The sequence below is a fragment of the Hippichthys cyanospilos genome, chromosome 18, assembly GCF_059441005.1.
Source record: "Hippichthys cyanospilos isolate Australia breed blue-spotted pipefish chromosome 18, RoL_Hcya_1.0, whole genome shotgun sequence".
Classification (NCBI taxonomy): domain Eukaryota; kingdom Metazoa; phylum Chordata; class Actinopteri; order Syngnathiformes; family Syngnathidae; genus Hippichthys; species Hippichthys cyanospilos.
The window spans coordinates 986,223-1,004,794 of record NC_142386.1 but is presented as its reverse complement, the minus strand read 5'-3'; the positions used below and the strand labels follow the sequence as shown (position 1 = coordinate 1,004,794).

Genomic DNA, 18,572 nt, shown 5'->3' with positions numbered 1-18,572 from the left:
GGGAGGTATTGATGTGTTTTTGGGTAGGGGGGGTTATGCTTTAATTCAAAGGGTATTGTGTTACTCCTGTTGTGTGCAGCTTGGCCACCAGGACCGAGCGACGTTTAGAAACAGAGTTGGCCAACTGACTTGACGGGCGTCATTTTGCAGCCTTACGCAAAGGTACACACCTGCCACATTATTGGTTTCTTCTCTACGCCTTGAATAATCATCATTTTCTCACTGTACGTACCGACTGGACTCCAATCTTGTCAGGATTTCCTCTCAATATGATCGCTCGTCATTTGAAATTTTCACTATGCCCTCATCTCTTCACCTTTTTAACCAGAGATCTCTTCGCCATTGATTTACTGTCAAGTTGGCTGTTTGCTACGACAACGTCAGAGACAAATGATGGCCCTCCGCTCGGTGCTACAGTGCCCATCAAAGTGGGGAACAGAATCAAGGACAGCTTTTTGCCAGGGGCTAATAATGCTCTCAATAATAACAAAACAAACTTCTATGAAAATTATTTCTATTTTTTGTTAACGCACACTCACACACACACGTTCAGACGAAAGGATTTAAACGTTCTACTTGGTTTAAAACATTGGTTTAGTTGCCAAAGATCTGAACGTTATGTTCTCTCATGCGAGGCCATGAAAGAAAACAGCATTAGTAGCCATATATGTTTGTGTGTGAAATCAAGTGGAAAATGTCCTGCAATGACAAACGTCTCGGGTGAGGGCGGGGGACAGGTTGTACTTTAACTCCAGCTGCTGTTTTCCCTTTTTTTTTTTTTTTTTTTGCAAACAATGAAGCGAGGATGTGGGGAAAAAGTCACCGGCTGGTGGATGGCGGTCGGAGCGGACAACTTGCGGAAAGCAGCCAGTGATTGACTGAGGTGAGAATGAGCGCGGGAGAAGTGAGGCCGCGGGTGACGGGATTTATCCTGAGTGTGGCCTCCTTCCTCATCGTGGGCACCAACCTCCTGGTGGCCGCCGCCCTCCTTCGCCTCCTGGCCAAGAGGAGCAGCCAGAGCTGGTGCTTTGTCCTCAACCTGGCTCTGGCCGATATCCTCGTGGGCTTGGCCATCACAGGTCTGGCCACCGAGGACTTTGCCACCACCATCGCCCCTGCGGACTCCCACCCGTCCTGTCAACTAGACCCCAACGTCACGTCTGCGGCCGCGGGAAAGAGTCGTTGTTTGATGCGGATGGCCTTTGTGATGTCGCCCTGCACGGCATCTATTTTGTCCATGTTTCTGATCTCCCTGGACCGCTACGCCGCTATCAAGGTGCCCCTGAGGTACTCCAGGTTCTCTGGAAAGGCGACAGCAGCTGGTTCTCTCCTGGCCCTTTGGGCCTGTTCGGTCATCGTGGGATTCTTACCAGGTGAAATCATCAAATTAAATCAGTAATACTTTTAGATGGGCAGAGGACTTTTGCAAAGTACCAAAGAATTCAATTTGTTATTGTAAACGCTCTTCATTTCATCATTTTTCTAGCACTACTAGATTTTTTTAATCCGTTCAGGTTTCATCATCTATCCCAGCGGTGTTAAACATATGGCCACAACCCAGAACTGGCCCATCACGTGGTTCAATATGCCCTGCGAGAATACAACACATACTGCAGTTTTTCACACACATTAAAGAGGTAATAACCTTGAAAAGTTAATATTTTGTCTATCATTGATTTGAAAACAATTATTTTTCATGTACAATGAAACAACACTGTTAAAAACACATTTTTCACTTGCTGTGGACTGACTGCAGTAGTGTACAGTTAGCTGTGCCGGCTAATTAGCTATGGGCGTTCACATACAGGCCGGAGAGCTGCTGGCCAGCTGGAGTAAAAACTTTAGCATCCCTAAATGTCTGAAAAACATGACCAATTGCCCAAGTGATGATGATTTTTTTTCCCATATGATCTCAACAGCGTTTTTATATTGCATACAGGTTGAAGTGAACAAGACTGAGAATGTTCATAAGAATTTTGGATGTTCTTGAGGTGACGAACAAAGTCAGGAACCATTCTAATTCTTGCCATCTCCCTTCAGCGGCGTCTGTAATCATGCTGACTTACGACCGCCGGTGTGTTTAAAAATGAACAAAAACTCTCCCCTCACGTCCAACAGTGATGGTCCGCCAGCTGCAGACGGAGGGCTACGCCGGCCTGTGCGCCTTCTTCTCCGTCATCTACCCGACGGGCATCATCGTCCTTTTCAGCGTGTGCTTCTTCCCCGTCCTCTCCGCCTTCGTCTACATCTACATGGACATCCTTAAGATCGCCTGCGGGCACCAGCGGCAGATCTTCCGGATCAGCCAGGCAGGTTCTCGTACCGCCGTCACTGCCGCCCACCACCGCCGGGACCTTCCTCAGTGGCCCCAAACAAGGAGCCGCTACTGGAGCCACGTCAAGGCCCTGAGGACTGTGGCCTTGCTGGTGGGCTGTTTCCTGACACTGTGGTGCCCCTTCTTCGTGGTGAGCATCGTGCAGCTGCTGTGTAAAAGCTGCCAGCTCATCACCGTGTTGGAGAACCACCTGTGGCTGCTGGGCATGTGCAACTCGCTCATCAATCCGTTGGTCTACGCATGCTGGCAGAGGGAGGTTAGGATGCAGATAGTTGGCATGTTTGCATGCCTGGCGGGAAGGGGGGCGGCACCTGCGCCGGTTTTGCGGGTTGGGGACCTCCGGCCACATGCACAGACTTGAACCTTGCAATTCTCAAAACCATATGGAGCCGTCTTACTTTTTGTAAGAGGACTTCGTCCTTCCATACCATTCCACCAAATGTGAAAGAGAAAACACCCAACCGGATTCAAATCCAGATCCTCTTGACTGTGAGGCGGATTTTCAAAAAATCGAACCAACAATTGGTCGGTTTCAAAGTTCACCCAATTGGTATATTGCGTTCTTTATTTCTGATTTACTGAAAGACTCAATTTGCTTTTACTGGAGATAATAGACTGAAGCGCCTGGTGGTTTATCTCAAGGTTTTCATACGTCTAGTTGATTATTCAGTCATGTAAACGTCCTGGTTTGCTCTACTCGCAATAAATCTGCCACCAAGCCACGTGGACGAGCCTCGACTTGGATACATATTGACTTAAGTGTGAGCGCAGTCAGCGGTGCCCATGTAATCAGGCGAGGTGGGAAATAACGCCTATTTCCGTGTGCTTGTCGTTTCAGAGAGGTCTTGTAACAGAAAAAAAGCCGAAATACTGGAGGCTGTTGTGTTAAATCCCTCCAAAACTGTGCATATTTATTCTCCAAAAAATCAATCACAGTCATTTGAAAAGAGAAATGCTCTTCACGGTAACAAAATTCTCTTCAACAATCAAAAGACTCAAATTAGGGGTGTCCCGATTCATTAGTGATATGAATTATTTGCCGGATATCCGCCCTCCGCCCCCTCTCAAACAAACAAAGGGAAAAAAACAGTATTGGATTATATCGGTCCACATTCAAAATCTCTGACATTAGCACTCATGTACAACCATAGGCATCCAACCCAAACCCATAAAGCAGCAGGTTGAGGTAGAATGTTCTGTGTGTACTGTACTTTTTTTTTTTTTTTTTGCTATTTGTGGCTTGTCTTGGTCCCTTAACCAAACAGCGATGATTCACTGCACATTATGTGCGCGCATGTGTGTGAGCGTGTATCTGTGTGTGTACTGTTAGCTTCGCTTTTGTTTCTCCATTCTGGCCGCCTCAAAAAATGGGTGCCACAGCGCCTCCTCCAGGGTGATGCGTCGGCCCACGTCGTATTCCAGCATGCAGGCCAGGAGGTCCAACAGCTGCCGCTCGTCCTCATCGCGCCTCGGCAAGCTCTGCCAAAACAAATCGGAACGCGGTCATTTTCTGACTCACTTTCTGCCCGACTTGCTTGTGTCCGCCGCACCTTGAGAGGCTTGCAGTGTTTCCGGACATATTTGCCCGAGGAGCTGTGCTCGTCCCAGTCCAGTCGTCCATTGAGGACATAGTGCTGCTTTCTGAACACAAATAATATCAGAGGGAAATGCAGATGTCCTCTTTTTATCTGACATTGTCATTTTTAAACTCGATATCCCCTAACTGCGCCAGAAGTGGTATATCTGAGAGTTTTTGATTCGCAACTTCAGAAGCTAGCTCATGTGACATGTAACATCATCTATTTTTTTTCTGACTCATCTCATGGACCATTGAGTTACAAATGACAATACACATCTCTTTGAAACTTTAAAAAATTAGAACGTACATCATTCAGCAAAGGAGGCATTCAATGATTGGCTTCATGTTCCAATTAATTTGCTCTTACTTTGAAAAGAAAACTCTACTGTTCCTGTCACGACATTTAAAAGCCTTAAATTAGATTTGATGGTACCGGCAGAACCCCTGTTAAAATCTCACATCCTGATGTGACTCAGTTGAGTCTGTCGGGCAAGTTACTTCCAAAATTGCAATCGAGTGTTGGCCCACACAGTCGCAGAATCGCCTTCGCCACTTAGTGAATTGGTGCCAAAGAACAAGAAACCCAACTGAATTCATTAATTACCTGGTTTGCTTCAGCATATGCGGCGGGATGGGTCCCAGAATTTTCTCCATCATGGCCAGATGTTCCTTGCTGTCATGAGTCTGGAACGACAACACAGGAAAAATATGCATTGTATAGTCGGGCCACTACCTTTGTTGTGCCTCGCGACTATTATTTCAATGCGCACCATTTGGAACTCGCTGTAATGTGCGCGTTCTTACCGGAAATAGTGTCTGTCCGAGGTAGTACTCCATGAGGACACAGGCCAAACTCCAAACGTCACAAGACTGACTCCAGCCTAGATCTGAACACGAGTTTAAAATATGACAGTATCAGAAGAAGGAGCAGCACAACACCCATTGAATCGGTGCACAAAATCGTCGGCTTTATGTTTTTACAAAGGACAATGTTATAGTAGGCGATTTTCATATTAAGAAAAGAATATATAATGCGAGTTATTACCAAGTATGATTTCAGGAGCTCGATAGTGGCGCGTGGACACCAGGGATTCGTGGTACTCATGGTCGAAAATAGCGGTGCCGAAGTCCACTACTTTTACGTTCAGGTTCCTCATCTTCCTTTTGTTGAGTTTCTGACACACACAGAGCTTTTAACTTCATCTTTTATTTCAGAGTTGAAGGCCAACTCTGAGTAAGCTTTTACCATCTGCTCGTTGTACTCAATCTCATAGTCAGGGCAGACAAACAAGATATTTTCTGGTTTCAGATCGGTGTGAGTCAGCTTATTGCGATGTAGAACTGAAAAATAATAAAGAAGATGTCTTAAAAGAGGAGTTATTACCACCATCATGGAACATATCCTGTTGAATTCTGGCGCTTCATCTCAATTCCTTGGTTGAACACACTGCTACCTCTGCTTCTTGAACGCGAAATCTAAAGTCGAATTGCGGTAGTTCACCCAATCTTTTTTCAACACTCTCGACTCACAACTGACGGCTCGAAAGATCTGAAAGGCCATCTGTCGGATCTGCTCCACGCTGAACGGCAGGAACTGGTTTTGCTTGAGGACCTCATAGGTACTGAGTCCCAGGAGCTCAAAGACCAGACACATGTGGCCTTGGTGTTCAAACCAGTCCAACATCCGCACACAGGCACTGGGAAGAAGACAAAGAACATACTGCATCACCTACAGAACATGTTGCAAATTGCAAATTGGTGATGAACACATTGTCAAAAAAAAATCAAGTCAAAAATTTGTCGGTTGGAATAAATGTAATTATTAACATTCTGCTCCCTGGACTGACTAAATGCAGCATTTGCTTTAGTTTCTGAAGTTGCGGTGTTCCTCACAGCTCCTTTGTAGAACCGTTGTATTTATTTACTGTATGTTTATTGCAAAAAGCCCTTATAGTGCTATCGCAAGCCAACTCACAATTTGCTGTCGTCGTCCAATGTGTTGATCTCCTTCAAGACGGCAATCTCACACTCAGCCGCCCGACGGAAGCTTTTGATGTTGCGCACAATCTTCACTGCCACGCGCGTGCCTCTGAAACGTGCAAAGACAACGCTGATGCCAAAGGACACTTGTCGCAGAGTCAACTCCTTGATGGTTTTACACTCAGACAAGGAACTATCTCTTTTTAGTACCGTTGAACTCGGACTTTTAAGGACAGAAGGAATGCCATTCTAGTCAAAATGGTCGCTTACTTGTCTCGGTCAATACATTCAACCACTTTTGCGAAGGCCCCCACTCCCAATGTGGACACCACCTCATCTGGGAAGGACATGGAAACATTCATTTATTCACTGACTTCAGAGACGGAGGAACGGACTTCAGGGACAGAAAGGTCAGAATCCCGCATACAGCGTTCCTTAATAACCAGGCCGACGTAGTAGATCAGATGGCCCTCCTTTTCATTGGAATTGTCACTCCCATCAGACGGAAGCTTTGGAACCTCGTTGTCGTCATCGTTAAGGCAAGTGGACACGGGCTGGGAGGAAGAAGAGAGAGTTCTACTATAACATGATGGACAACTTCTGTGCAGTCAACCAAAACATTTATTGACAAGAATATGTTCAAGGCAGCCCAACTAGTCTACGTAAACACGGCATTTTGATTAATAAATGCCGCACATACATGAAATATGAATTGAGCGGCAAAATCCACCCGTGTGAATCCATGACGGGAGGCGGCCATTTAGTCACTAGCTATTGACTGAAAATCCAACCACCAAAGTTGCGTACCGAGTTGGAAGTTCCTGAGGAGCTCCGTCGGTTGTCATGTTCGTTGTTCTTCATCTCAGCTCGGACCGAGTCTCTTTTGGCCTCATTGCGCTCTATCGGGAGAAGATCAAAATTGAGCAACTAGCCAAATACTGTAGTTACTCAAAAGCGTGACATGGACAAGAGTTGTGTGGGAATACCTGAGTGAGAACCAAAGTCTTGGTCTTTCCGGCCCATGGTGAAAAGGCTTTTGGGTAGTGTTGTCCCGCTTTAGCAAGACTTGGATGAAAAACAAAGAGGATGCTAAAATGGAAGAACAGTGGCGAGTTCATTTCCTTTCCCTTTTGCTCGTGAACATTTACAATTACATATGAGACACACACACACACACACCACACACACACACACACACACGAAACCGTGATGGTCCCTTTGGGGGACCAAAATTCCTCAAGGACGTTCAACTGTGTTGGTGCCATCTTGACAACATGGTGTAAGTCTGTAAGCCGTTTAACTCATGTGGGCCAAGGCCAAGGTCTCAGCCCGCCGCCTCCCCTTAAAGCACTTCTGCAAATAGCAGGCATGCCGTCGGTAACAGAGGGGCCCCTCTAGCGCCTCCACGTTACTTCTTACTCATCTTTTCATCGCCTCTCGTCCAAATTTGGACCGGCTGTTGCGGGCGGATAGGCAACACTATACGACAAAATGTATGTCTGTACGCACGGTTTAGTATGTCCTGTATTTCATTGTGATGAATTTTCACAAAAGCAGGCTTTATTTGTACATAGTAATCGCTAATTATTCCTTGATTAAACGGATTGTCTGCCTAATTTTTATACGCATTACTGCATAAACTGCTGCATTACTGTAATGCCACTAAATGTTCCACACCGTACCTCTAAATACTGACTGTCCCTTAAATAATAGTGTACATATTAAAAGCATCTAATTTAAGCAGGTGTCATTTTGATGAGAGGCCCGGCAGCGTTGTGTCGGATGCCAAAAACGTGAGTCAGAATTCAATAAAACACATAAGGTGTCAGTAAAGAACTCTTAGCGTTTGTCAGTATGCAGGATTGTTGCCACACATTTAGGAGCCTAAAAGTCTCACAGGTGGTGCCAGGAAGGTGTCGAGTGTTTTAAGTGTCAAGCGTCTTCCACATCTAGTGTTTCCACTATTTTAATTCATGTTTTTTTTATTATAATCCTCTAATTGAACTGGTATGGGCCTGGCTTTTCTTTAGGTACATTTTTCATCCTCGGGAGTCAGTTATTGGCACATCGAAATTTGCCAAATAAATTTAAGGAATATGTTAACCAAAGCTAGTTGAGAAAATGCCCACTAGTAGCGCACGGGGCAAATTTAAAGAAAATAATCTCGTGTTGAAATTTTAAAAACTGTGTATATAATTTTGAATAATCATATTAATGTAAAAGTTTAAATGTTAAAATATAATCAAATGTATATTACATGAATTTATCTTATGGGGAGAGGATTGAATCAGTAAGTAGTTTGTTCTCTTTTGACAAAAACACATACTCGATATTTGGATCGAAGAGACTTAACAATCACATTTTTGAGGATAAAAAAAACAACCTATTTTTTGGGTTGTTCAGTGCAAAACATCTCAGAAAGGTGGATCAAATTGATCCAAGTCCCATTTTGACCCATAATTGGGTTATTTTTAACCCAATTGTGTTTGGAGTTTATATATATCAAAAATGCAAATTAAATATCTACTTCAGTTATTCAGTTATTTAAAGGTGTAAATACATTTTAGATTAAATGCAAAGGCAAATAACTTTAACTTGAGAGAAAGATAAATCAGGTACATTTTGTACAGCTCATAATTATAATTTAATATTTGCTATAGTTGTACTCGATAAGTTATCAATAAATAACTTATATCATTCCTATGTCTTACCTGGTTTTGAGACAATCGCCACAAAAATTAGGCTAACAATTTTATGTAGAAATCAAATGAGAAAATCTGTTTGTCTTCATTCATCCATTCATAAAAGAAAAAAAAAGCTTCTCACCTTAATACGCCAAATGTGTTGCGTGTGCTGTTCTCTGGCTGGTTGTGCTTTGGGCTTCGGCTGCTTTATTTTGACTACAGTCCACTCCGTCCTCTTTCTCCCACAAGGTGGAACGTGAGTACAGAATGCCACGCGGCCTGCCCAAAAAGGGGGTAAGGAACTTGTGCGACCAGTGTAATAAAACGCGATGTTCTTCGAATCGGCAAGACGCTGGACATTCCCTCGAAACATCTCGGCGGTGCTAAAAGTCAAGCCGGCCGCGGTGAAACGAGACACGGATGGTAAGGTGGCGGGGGTGGGCGACGGGGCGGAAGTAGCGCAGCCCTTGACCCAGATGGTGACCCAGCATCGGCTCTTCTTTCAAAACAAACCAAAAAAAAAAAACATGGCCTTTCAAATTTTACGAGCAGATAATGGTTTTGTGATGCAAAACAGGATTTGATGAGGTGTTACAGTTCCTTTGACGCTGTTTGACACGTGAAACGTCAAGACATGTCGTTCTTGCTAAAGTAAAAGAGACAAGTTAAATTAGGTGTTCCTCAGGGCTCATTTTGAAGACCACTCATATTTGAAGAAAAAAAAAATTGTTACCATATTGTTGTCGTGCGAGAGTCCATATATGTTTATTGTCCAGGACTTCCTGGCCTTTCCAAGGACGTCTTGTGTTTGGGTGGGATGAATTAACTTTTCCGTTTTGCTGAAACAAAATGGACACAACAGCAGAGACCAATGAATAGGCTGGGTCTCGGAAGGATACACTCTGAAAGCATTTGTGTTAAAAAAAAAAAAAAAAAGATTATGGGTCAACAAAGGACCAATCCAATATTTGGACCAATTTGACAAAGCTTTCAAGGTTGATTTTGAGGCGGTCTTGTACAAAATGACCTATTTTGGGGCTTGAACTGACCCAACTGTTTTAGAGTGCGTCAGCTATGTGAAGATCTACTTATCACAGTGTCACACACTTAGCAATGTTCCTGTTTCTTAATTGACGCAACTCAACACCTATCTTTAGCTAGAGCAGCAAGCGAGCAAAGCAACAGCACCTAATCGAAAAAGTCAAGCTAAAATTAACAGGACAACACTATTGGCTACATGCAATCTCACCGCCAGCCAGACAGTGGAACAATTTCCAGCAGCTGCCCCACGTTCCCGCGGTAACTCACCGGCGGTGGGAGGGGACTGTTTACGATTAGATATGCACATTATGATGGCCGAGGGAACAAGTTGACAAATTAAATTCCACCTTAATGATGAAAATTGAGTCACAAAAGTTGTTAACAATGGCTGAAATATAGAATTTGGTGACACTTGCCTACAAAATGATTTGTGATCAAACAGTGAATGTGATCATTACGTCCAGAGCTTGTGTGTCTGACGGAAAACAACAAGAATAAACTGGCTTTGTCTAAAATTTTGAAAACAAAACATTTAGTCACTCGTTTTCTTGTGCATGATTCATTCGTTCAATTAGTGAGAGGGGGTGCTTCAATATTTCATGATTTGAAAAGCTTGTTACTCGGGCGCACACAGAGTTATGTCGTCGTCAGCGCCGCGCGTATCGACGGACAGCTGTTAAAGCTCTCGGCGGGAATTAGAAGTCCAGGGGACCATCGATCAGGCAGATATACGGTCAATTGTTAATATCAATTGGCCTGCCCCCGAGTACGACGGTGATCATCGGGGGCTCGGGCCGGTGCTCTGTGCATTCTGCTTTTGTATTGCCTTAACACTTGACTTTCTTTAGCTTGGGAACCAATGCTGCATCTTTTGAAACCTGAGAATCCATCTTGTTTTGTTCCTCAGGATCCCGATCAAGAATCACCGTTTTGATTCTAGGATCCAGCAGTTTAAAGCTTCTAATTTTAAGACGCGCGAGAGAAAATTGGTCCCACTTTGCTCCAAGATATTTTTGTAATTATAGAGTACAAGCTAAAGCTTTAGACACGCCTTCTCGTTGAATTTCTTTGAGTAACGATTGCCACTTGTTTTTCTTAATTAGCCGATTAGAACCATTCGTCGGCAGCATTTCAAATACAAATCTCCGAAATGAGTTTGGGGGGTTTTGACCACCTTGCCAATTATCAGAGTAGCCAACACAGTTTGGTAGTTTTGGTAGTAGTTAGAACATCGGGACAACAAATCAGAAGGAATAAAAATCTATTCAGTTAAAGCGAAGAGACAGCTTTTTCAGCTAGTTCAAAAGTTGAGAGGGGCAACCGTTCTTTACCTCTTTAATGTGAATCGTGGTGACACAGTGTGTGCGTGTGTGAGAGCAGCGCTGCAGACCGTATCTCAGCAGCAGAATCAGAGCCAGATCATCTCTCTCGCTCCATCTTTCTCTCTGCTGTGATTACTGGAGTAAAAGAGAGCGCTGCGTCGCAGAGAACCAATTTTCCTAATGCACTGGCACACATACACACAGCGCCATGGTTATTGATGAGGTAAATGGGGAGGGGGGCAACACGGGGCCACGCGTAGTGCTGGGAAATGGAGAGGGAGAGCGCGAGAGGGAGAGAGGGAGGATAGTGGAAGGACAAGCTGAACAAAGAGAGGGACAATCTGGGCAAGGACGGAGGAAACTAAGGGGGACGGGACGGGAGTCAAGAGAAGAAGACCGTCACATGTTCTAGGACGTAACAGGACATCCAGTTCGGATGGGAGACTGTTAAAAGGGAGCCGTGGGATTTACCTTTTGACTGGAGCAGCCAAAGACTCAAGGAGAGAAGATTACTCAAGGAGGAATGGGCACAACTGGAACGAAAAAGATTGTTTGAGAAAGATGTTACCGATGGAAGATGGCGCTTTGCTTTAAGATTCAGTTTTTAGGACAAGGAGATGAAAGTTGGCTTGCAAGGACCAGCCGCCAGAGATCGGCTCTCAAATTTCCATTCTTGACCTGGGGATTCCCACGTCTAGGACATCCCTGAACAAAGCTGAAGTCCTACAGTAAGACATGAAAAACAACTACTTGATCATTTCTTTAATGGACAGAGAGTACCAAAGACGTCGTTTGAGACTGTCGGATTTAAAAAATGTAGAAAGACTTCCTTAAAAGAAGAAGCATCCACAAGGAACCCAGACCAGTGACTGAGGTGGCTCAGTAAAAACCTTTAAGGTTACAACATCAATGTCCCATTTTCTTTAAGAACCCAGAACTCCCAGGATAGTCTCGAAAACAACTTGGAAAAAAGTCATCGATGTATTTTCGATACCACCTAAGCGGCCCTCGGGATCATTGCTTTCCATGAATTCCACAGCGGAATACATGTGCTGACTAATTGTCCATACCGGAGAGAAAATCATCCACTCACTGGACGGCACTCTGGACCGGTCACCAGTCAATCCCAGAACACTTTGAGTTGAAACTGATCCAGCACCATCTAATCAAAGTCAGCAACGTGAACCTATTCCGGGATCACTAACCTCTTCAGTTTTTATATGGAAATGGTCAGAGCATGAGAAGAAGTCTACCCGACTTTGCGAACTACAGACGTGAAATGAAATCGATCCCATGCCATCTGAAGAAGACAGCAACAGGAAGCTCTAAATCACTTCCATTTTTTTTAAATCATTTATCTTGTTCATTGCTTTGTTGGAAAACAAATTCTATCAGATTTGAATGATATCAGAAAGACGGCTATGTGAAGCACTACATCATTTCCCGAACCCTTTGACCAATAATTCTTGCGCAAATAGAGCAAGGTACACCAGGAGCTACACAGGATGCTAACAACCCAGACTGACATTTCTTCACCTGGGGAGAATGTACCACTAGAATGAAGAATGCAAACTGCCGGAGGTGGTGCACTTTCTAGCAACTGCGTTTTACAAACGACTCAACTTGCATAATCTGCAATCGAGTGGCTACAATCACTGGAAAGCAAGAGAGCGCAAGAGTGCTACAGCATGGGACTCAGCTGCTTCAAGTCCTGGAAACATGACAGAGCAGGCTTCAAAGGTGACATACACATTAACGACATACGGTATTTATTCCAACAGTTCATGTGGGGGTGAGTCCTGAATGACTTTGGGCATTCAGTTAAAAAAAAAAAAAGCCCATTTCCTTAGATTAGGGTACAGGCCCTGAGGCTTATTGTGCCATCGGTATTTTATAATAATAATAATAATGTGCCAGAGAAGTGAAAAGGATCACCTGCAATACATTATAATCAGTGTAATCTATAGTAACACACAAATACAGCACATATCAATATATTTTGCAGTACTGGATCGATAATTGATGAGAAATTGATCAATGCAACCTAGCTTGTTGACAGCAGGCCCAACACTGGCTTGTTGTGTATGGAAAAGTTGCTAAATACCATTAGAATCTGTAAATAGGTGTGAAATGAACCGCTGGGACGCCATTTCACTTTATTGCTACAATTCCTATACCCGCGATTTTTTGAAAAGATGTGGGATGCATTGTCCCAACAGGAGTTGAAAGGGTGAAAGGGATTATAGCATTTATTTTGCTATAAAGCATACATAGCAAATGCTATATAGCGTAAAAAAAGCCTGAACATATATCATAAAAGGTTAATATGCACATAGGTCGGCATTGAATCTTTTTTTTAGATTATGAACCTCTTGTCTATCAGTTGGTGTGATGTCTGTCTATGACCAGGTCAGCATTACAAATGAGAAAGACTTCACAATTGACTTCCGACGATAAACAAAACAAAAAAAAAACGATCTCAACTACCTACTACTGTAAGTCAATGAACACTGTCTTGACAATAATTGAGATGGTTTGGAGCCTCTGCCTCCCGTGATCTTATCTTGCATGAACATAATCTAATTTCCCCTTGAGCTGATTAAGCAGCCTCCGCTGTGCCGCTGATCTTGGCTTCAGCTCGAGAAAAAGGTCTCACATCATCTTGACTGGCTTGGGATGGGACTAGTAGCTTTCCCGCCAAAATCATAAAATGCATATTTGTCTTGGTGGGCGCAGGGAACAGAGACGTGTTGGCCAGCCCGGGCTCGTATTTCTTCCTGTCCAATAGCGCCGGGCAGGGGGATGAGTGGCTGAAGAGCCTCAACAAGGGAGTCTGGATCCCCTTCACAGGTACACAAAATGAGCCTTTGGGGAATACTTTTTGTTTTTTTTTTCCTTCAACTTGTACGGAATGTGCTTCACACATTGCTAAGCCACTTTTATTGGCCTCTCAACAAGGATCCAGCCATGGCTGAGTAAATCCGGAAAGGAGAGACTGACTCATTTTTCATCTCCATCTTAAGTCTTCACTTATACATATTAGTTTAACAAAACAAAGACAGCTCCTGGTAGCTGCAGTTTTGAGTTAAATGTAGACTAAGGATTTAGATAACTCTCTCTCCATACATTTAGGGTGGGATGAAGTGACTCAAAGAACACACATTTGAGTCAGTCTGGTAAGTGCAAAGTGATCAGTACGAACGGGAACTAGACGGAGATGTTCGTATCTCTACCGCACTAACAAAAATGTATTTGTGAATCCTGCCCAGGTGTCTTTGGTCAGCGCCTGGAGGAGACGGTGCTGTACGAGCGTCGTTACGGGTTACGCTCAGTTCCCCTGGTGGTGGAGCAGAGCGTGGCCTTTATACGAGAGCGAGGCCTCAACGAGGTGGGCTTGTTTCGCCAACCGGGACGGGCCAGTTTGGTGAAGGAACTGCAGGAGGCGTTCGACGCCGGGGAAAGGCCTTCTTTCGACAGGTCCGGACAGTAAGCTCCCCAATTTTTGGTTTCAAATTCAGTCCGTCAATTCCATTTTCAAGTCTGAAACCTGGATTGATGCGCTCTCAGCAACACGGATGTCCACACGGTGGCGTCACTGCTGAAGCTCTACTTGCGACAGCTGCCGGAGCCTTTGGTCCCCTTCAGCCACTACCAGGATTTCCTACAGAGTGGCCAGAAGCTTTCTAGAGACCGCACGCAGGTGATGCGTTACTCAAAACCTGACTGACATATACGGTAGTTTATTTTTGTGAACAGCACAACCGTATCAAGCCTTTTTGTCCTATCACAGGGCTTGGAAGAGTTGAGGAATCTTCTTCAGGAGCTACCAGTAGCCAATTTCAACCTCCTCAAGTTTATATGCCAGTAAGACCTACACACAGTATGTAATTATCCAATACCAGTATCTCAATAGTCTATTAAGTGTGTAAAACCCTCCTTCAAAATCCTTCTGCTTCAGTATAGTACATATCATAGTAGTAGTACACCAGTGCCGCTTCAACTACAACTCCTCATGCGCACCTTGCGCTCGTTTTTCTAAGCCTTCAAGCTATAATTCACCATCAGCTTCTTCTTCTTGGAGCTCTTTCTTTTGAATATGAATGGTTAGAAAACACTGCCATTTTTAACAATGTCAGGTTTGTCCAGGTCCGGGTAAGTCAAGGTGGCACAATCCTGAGTCTCTACCTTGCCTGTGCACAGGTTTCTCAATGAGGTCCAGAGTCACTCAAACGGGAACAAGATGAGCTGCCAAAACTTGGCCACAGTGTTTGGACCAAATATTCTCAGAGCCAAAGCGGAGGACCCACAAAGCATCATGGAAGGTAGACTCACTCATAAGACTCACAAGGTCACATTTTAACGCCAGAAAGACCATAGAGGGATTCTATTCCAGGAACAGCACTAGTCCAGGTGCTGATGTTGGAGCTGATCAGGGAGCACCAATCCCTGTTTTCCAGAGTGCCACTTCCTGCGCATACCGCCAGAGGGTTTCACGCATCACCCGGTGCTCTGAGGCGACTGCACTTGCACCAGCCTCCCTGCCCTCGCCAGATGTCTCTGCCGCTCATTGCGGAGCGATCCTGGGAACAGGGACAGAGTACAAGGTACCTCCCGGATTTCGTACAGTGAAGCAACTCTGCCATTTATCTCCTTAATACACTTAAATCTAGAGGATCTGTGGATTTAGAATAGAGCCCTGAGGAACAATGCAACGTTGCAAAGTAAGCAAAAGATTATGGTTGTTGAATACAATGGACAAAAAATCTATACCTACTTATTAGGAATGGCATGAGACACAAATCCCATGAGACGAGATGTCCCACGAGACTGTGACCACGAAAACGAGATGAGATTATGAGTTGCAAGGCATTCATGTCCATACATTATTTGGTATGGTAAGATTTATTTTGGCATTTTGACTGCCCTTCTCACAACTTTTGGCAATGTGTTTTACAGTCGTGCAGTGCCATGGGCTGTATATTCCATTATATTTGTGGCCCAACAGGCCCAAAAAATGAAATATAAAAAAATGGACCTAGTGCTGTGAAGGGAGAAGAAATCTCATGGCCTTTTAATCTTACGAGGTCTTGTTTCCTTGTTCCTCCAGCTCTATCCCCTCAGCAGCAGCCGCGTCGGAGGGAACCTCAAACCACTCGAGATTCCTGGGCCATCGCTACACCTCGTCACACCCGGAAACCCGCTTCTTCCCGCCGCCTTCTTCAAGTCAGCCCCTTCAGAACCACAATGAGGAAAGAACAAGAGATCAACAGCAGCACCAACCCAGTTGCGGCTCATCCCCTGCAAATGTCCGCCGCTGTGAGGAGCTTAGATCTGGGCACATGAGCTGGATGGAGGTCTGGACCAGTCTGGGAGAAGCAGACGACAGAGGTGGCGAAAGTACTCGTAGTCCAGACTTGAGTAGAAGTATGGACACATGTGTCAAAAAATACTCTGGTAAAAGCCGAAGTACAACAAATGAGTATTTGTACTTTGTTATGTCTCACCACTAGCAGGTGGGCACCTGTGGAGTTCCAGAGCCACCCAGATCGCAGTAGCAGAAGGTGAGGGTCCTGAAGCAGCCAGCGGCGGCAGTAGTGAAGTGCAGGAAGAGAGCAGTCCATCCGATTACGACAACCTGAACGGATCGCCTACCAGGGAGACTGTGGAGGAGTTTGCCGCCGAACACTTGAATCCCAACGGCGCGGGAAACTCCGGTGAGGAATCAGAGGAGGCATGGCAGACAGTGGATGACTCGTCATCGTGGTCCTCCTGCGAGGTTTTACCGCTGGACATAAGCGAGGAGCCTGAGGGTCTGGTTAGTCCCAATGTGACACCTAAGAGATCCCCCTCAAGTCAAGCAGCAGATGACAAACCCCTTGACGGCGATACTGGGAGTAACCTCAATGGAAGAAACCTTCTGAACACCCCGACATCCGGCTCGATCCTCAGCCCCCTCAGCACCGGCAGCTCAGATGTGTTCCTCCCGTCTGGTCCTCCAGAACTACCAGTAGCCGAGCATCGGTCACAGACTGACGACGCTCAGTCGCTCCTTGTCGAACTTCAACATCAGATAGTCCAGCAGAGAACAGAGTACCAAGCTAGGATACACAGGTGCGAAGAAACACAAGTTTCTGGGTGTGATTGGACTATAATCCAAAACACAATTGCACATCTCTTGTCGGCAGCTGTGAATTGGTATGCCAGGGGGTACATATATATATATTTTTTTTTTACCAAAGTATTTCTTGATGAAAACCGCACCAAAGATACACCCAAAAAAACAGTGCCAAATGGACATGAATGTTCTGCTTGATAGCTACAGCTTCTTCCAAAACCTAAGTGAACCAAAATAGGAAATCGATCTTATTCGGTAATATAAAATATTCATATTCACCAAAACCTTCTTGCACTCTCAGGTTGGAGCGCTGCAATGACGCACTTGAGCGGCAGGTAGCAGCGCTGCGCGACCGACTGGAGCGACAGAGACGCAGCCAGAGCGCAGCCGAGGTCAGGATCCGTCAAGTGGAGCGGGCCAGAGTTGCTGCGGACGACCGCAACTCCAAAATGCAGGAGGACATGGAGCTCTTTTTCCGGACGCACGGAAAGATCAGAACATTAAAATTGAGGGATGGGGACGATGATAGAGGAAGAAAGAAGGAACGGATTTTAAAGAGCCTGTGAGAATTATAAACGAAGATGATGAATTTGCAACGTTTTACTGTGGTTCCCCAAATCACTGGTGGAAATAAGTGGTGGCCATGGCCGCGCCCGGTCATCTAAGGGATCATTTGAATGCCTGTGACTTTCCTGCCATTTTCCCACGAACGCAATGCCTTTCGAGCTAGATACTTTGCCGCAGCTCATTTAGATTAATAACACATTTCAAAAACAAACTCTGCAGTTGATCACGATGCAAACTTTCAAATTGCCTCAAGAACGTTTGATTTTTAGTGATGGATCCAAATGATTGTTTTCACACCATAGCAAGCAAAAAACATCGCTGAGAAGTCATTTATCATGATATCGTTTCATGAAATTAAACACACAGTCGAAAATTTTGCTCAACACATTCTTAATGTAAGCAACAGCCTACTTGAATAAAAGCCAGACATACGGAGTCCCTCAGGCCACTTGGAAAATATTCCTGCTGCGCCCCAGTTAAACAACAAATCTGCATTCAATTGCATGAGTGAGATTTTACAATAAAGGGCAAAAAAAAAAAAAAAAGATTTTTTTTTTCTGTGCTTTTTGTTGACTATGAACACAACATTCCCTTGGAATCCATCACATCATCAGCACCAAAAGCATAATATCCCCCATTTTTTGTGTGTGGGCCATTTACAACTAACTCATTGTTCACTTCATTTCCTCTGACCAAATCCGACCTGGCCATCATATTTTCCAAGAAGCAAAGGCATTTTTTGGGTGATGACAATGTGCCATTTATTTTCAACTTTAGTCATGGGCGAAAATGTCTACACACAACAAATCACAACCAACTAAAAGAAGACATTTTGAGACATACTTCAGTCCGTTTAGAGGAGGGGTGGGTAAAATACAGCATTGGTGACACTATACAATTTGCAATAATGGCATTTTGTTTTTACTTGCTGATGGCCAAAGGAAATACA

At 44.5% G+C, this 18,572-nt stretch overlaps 3 protein-coding genes across 14 annotated transcripts; 2 read left to right on the top strand and 1 right to left on the bottom strand.

The window, feature by feature from the left end:
- The first annotated feature begins 82 nt into the window (after window positions 1-82).
- LOC148408297 (glucose-dependent insulinotropic receptor) lies at window positions 83-3,611 on the top strand. Its single transcript, XM_088440136.1, has 3 exons — window positions 83-162; window positions 801-1,373; window positions 2,119-3,611. Exons 2-3 carry the CDS (start codon window positions 890-892, stop codon window positions 2,694-2,696), a joined length of 1,062 nt encoding a protein of 353 aa, XP_088296262.1. The 5' UTR covers window positions 83-162; window positions 801-889; the 3' UTR covers window positions 2,697-3,611.
- Window positions 3,214-16,196, bottom strand: LOC148408296 (dual specificity protein kinase CLK4-like). 10 transcript variants are annotated; one of them, XM_088440127.1, is made up of 16 exons: window positions 16,023-16,196; window positions 11,413-11,474; window positions 9,312-11,126; window positions 8,721-8,857; window positions 6,881-6,983; window positions 6,702-6,793; window positions 6,322-6,448; window positions 6,165-6,231; window positions 5,890-6,003; window positions 5,445-5,611; window positions 5,161-5,255; window positions 4,960-5,089; window positions 4,719-4,801; window positions 4,519-4,598; window positions 3,886-3,976; window positions 3,214-3,814 (listed from the first exon to the last, which is right to left on the bottom strand). In XM_088440127.1, exons 5-16 carry the CDS (start codon window positions 6,915-6,917, stop codon window positions 3,662-3,664), a joined length of 1,236 nt encoding a protein of 411 aa, XP_088296253.1. In that variant the 5' UTR covers window positions 6,918-6,983; window positions 8,721-8,857; window positions 9,312-11,126; window positions 11,413-11,474; window positions 16,023-16,196; the 3' UTR covers window positions 3,214-3,661. The 10 variants fall into 10 exon arrangements, with proteins under 10 accessions (XP_088296253.1, XP_088296257.1, XP_088296259.1 ...); XM_088440131.1 differs by having other exon boundaries at window positions 9,312-11,076; XM_088440133.1 differs by lacking the exon at window positions 16,023-16,196 and having other exon boundaries at window positions 9,312-9,417; window positions 10,951-11,076; window positions 11,413-11,442.
- Window positions 11,731-18,156, top strand: LOC148408295 (rho GTPase-activating protein 22-like). 3 transcript variants are annotated; one of them, XM_088440125.1, is made up of 10 exons: window positions 11,731-12,681; window positions 13,678-13,791; window positions 14,211-14,418; window positions 14,509-14,641; window positions 14,732-14,805; window positions 15,142-15,263; window positions 15,335-15,545; window positions 16,049-16,329; window positions 16,455-17,052; window positions 17,358-18,156. In XM_088440125.1, the coding sequence occupies exons 1-10, from the start codon at window positions 12,630-12,632 to the stop codon at window positions 17,620-17,622; spliced, it is 2,058 nt and encodes a 685-aa protein (XP_088296251.1). In that variant the 5' UTR covers window positions 11,731-12,629; the 3' UTR covers window positions 17,623-18,156. The 3 variants fall into 3 exon arrangements, with proteins under 3 accessions (XP_088296251.1, XP_088296250.1, XP_088296248.1); XM_088440124.1 differs by having other exon boundaries at window positions 16,452-17,052; XM_088440122.1 differs by having other exon boundaries at window positions 16,049-16,365; window positions 16,452-17,052.
- Window positions 18,157-18,572: the final 416 nt, after the last annotated feature.

What these genes read in the sequence shown, in the direction of transcription:
- LOC148408297 (XM_088440136.1), top strand. Translation starts at nt 890, where the DNA reads ATGAGCGCGGGAGAAGTGAGGCCGCGGGTGACGGGATTTATCCTGAGT. An exon ending in CATCGTGGGATTCTTACCAG is followed by an intron (nt 1,374 to 2,118) that starts GTGAAATCATCA and finishes CACGTCCAACAG; the next exon opens with TGATGGTCCGCCAGCTGCAG.
- LOC148408296 (XM_088440127.1), bottom strand. Translation starts at nt 6,917, where the DNA reads ATGGGCCGGAAAGACCAAGACTTTGGTTCTCACTCAG. An exon ending in CCTCAGGAACTTCCAACTCG is followed by an intron (nt 6,449 to 6,701) that starts GTACGCAACTTT and finishes TCTTCCTCCCAG; the next exon opens with CCCGTGTCCACTTGCCTTAA. An exon ending in GAATGTATTGACCGAGACAA is followed by an intron (nt 6,004 to 6,164) that starts GTAAGCGACCAT and finishes TGCACGTTTCAG; the next exon opens with AGGCACGCGCGTGGCAGTGA.
- LOC148408295 (XM_088440122.1), top strand. Translation starts at nt 12,630, where the DNA reads ATGGGACTCAGCTGCTTCAAGTCCTGGAAACATGACAGAGCAGGCTTC. An exon ending in GAAAGGCCTTCTTTCGACAG is followed by an intron (nt 14,419 to 14,508) that starts GTCCGGACAGTA and finishes ATGCGCTCTCAG; the next exon opens with CAACACGGATGTCCACACGG. An exon ending in CCCACAAAGCATCATGGAAG is followed by an intron (nt 15,264 to 15,334) that starts GTAGACTCACTC and finishes ATTCTATTCCAG; the next exon opens with GAACAGCACTAGTCCAGGTG.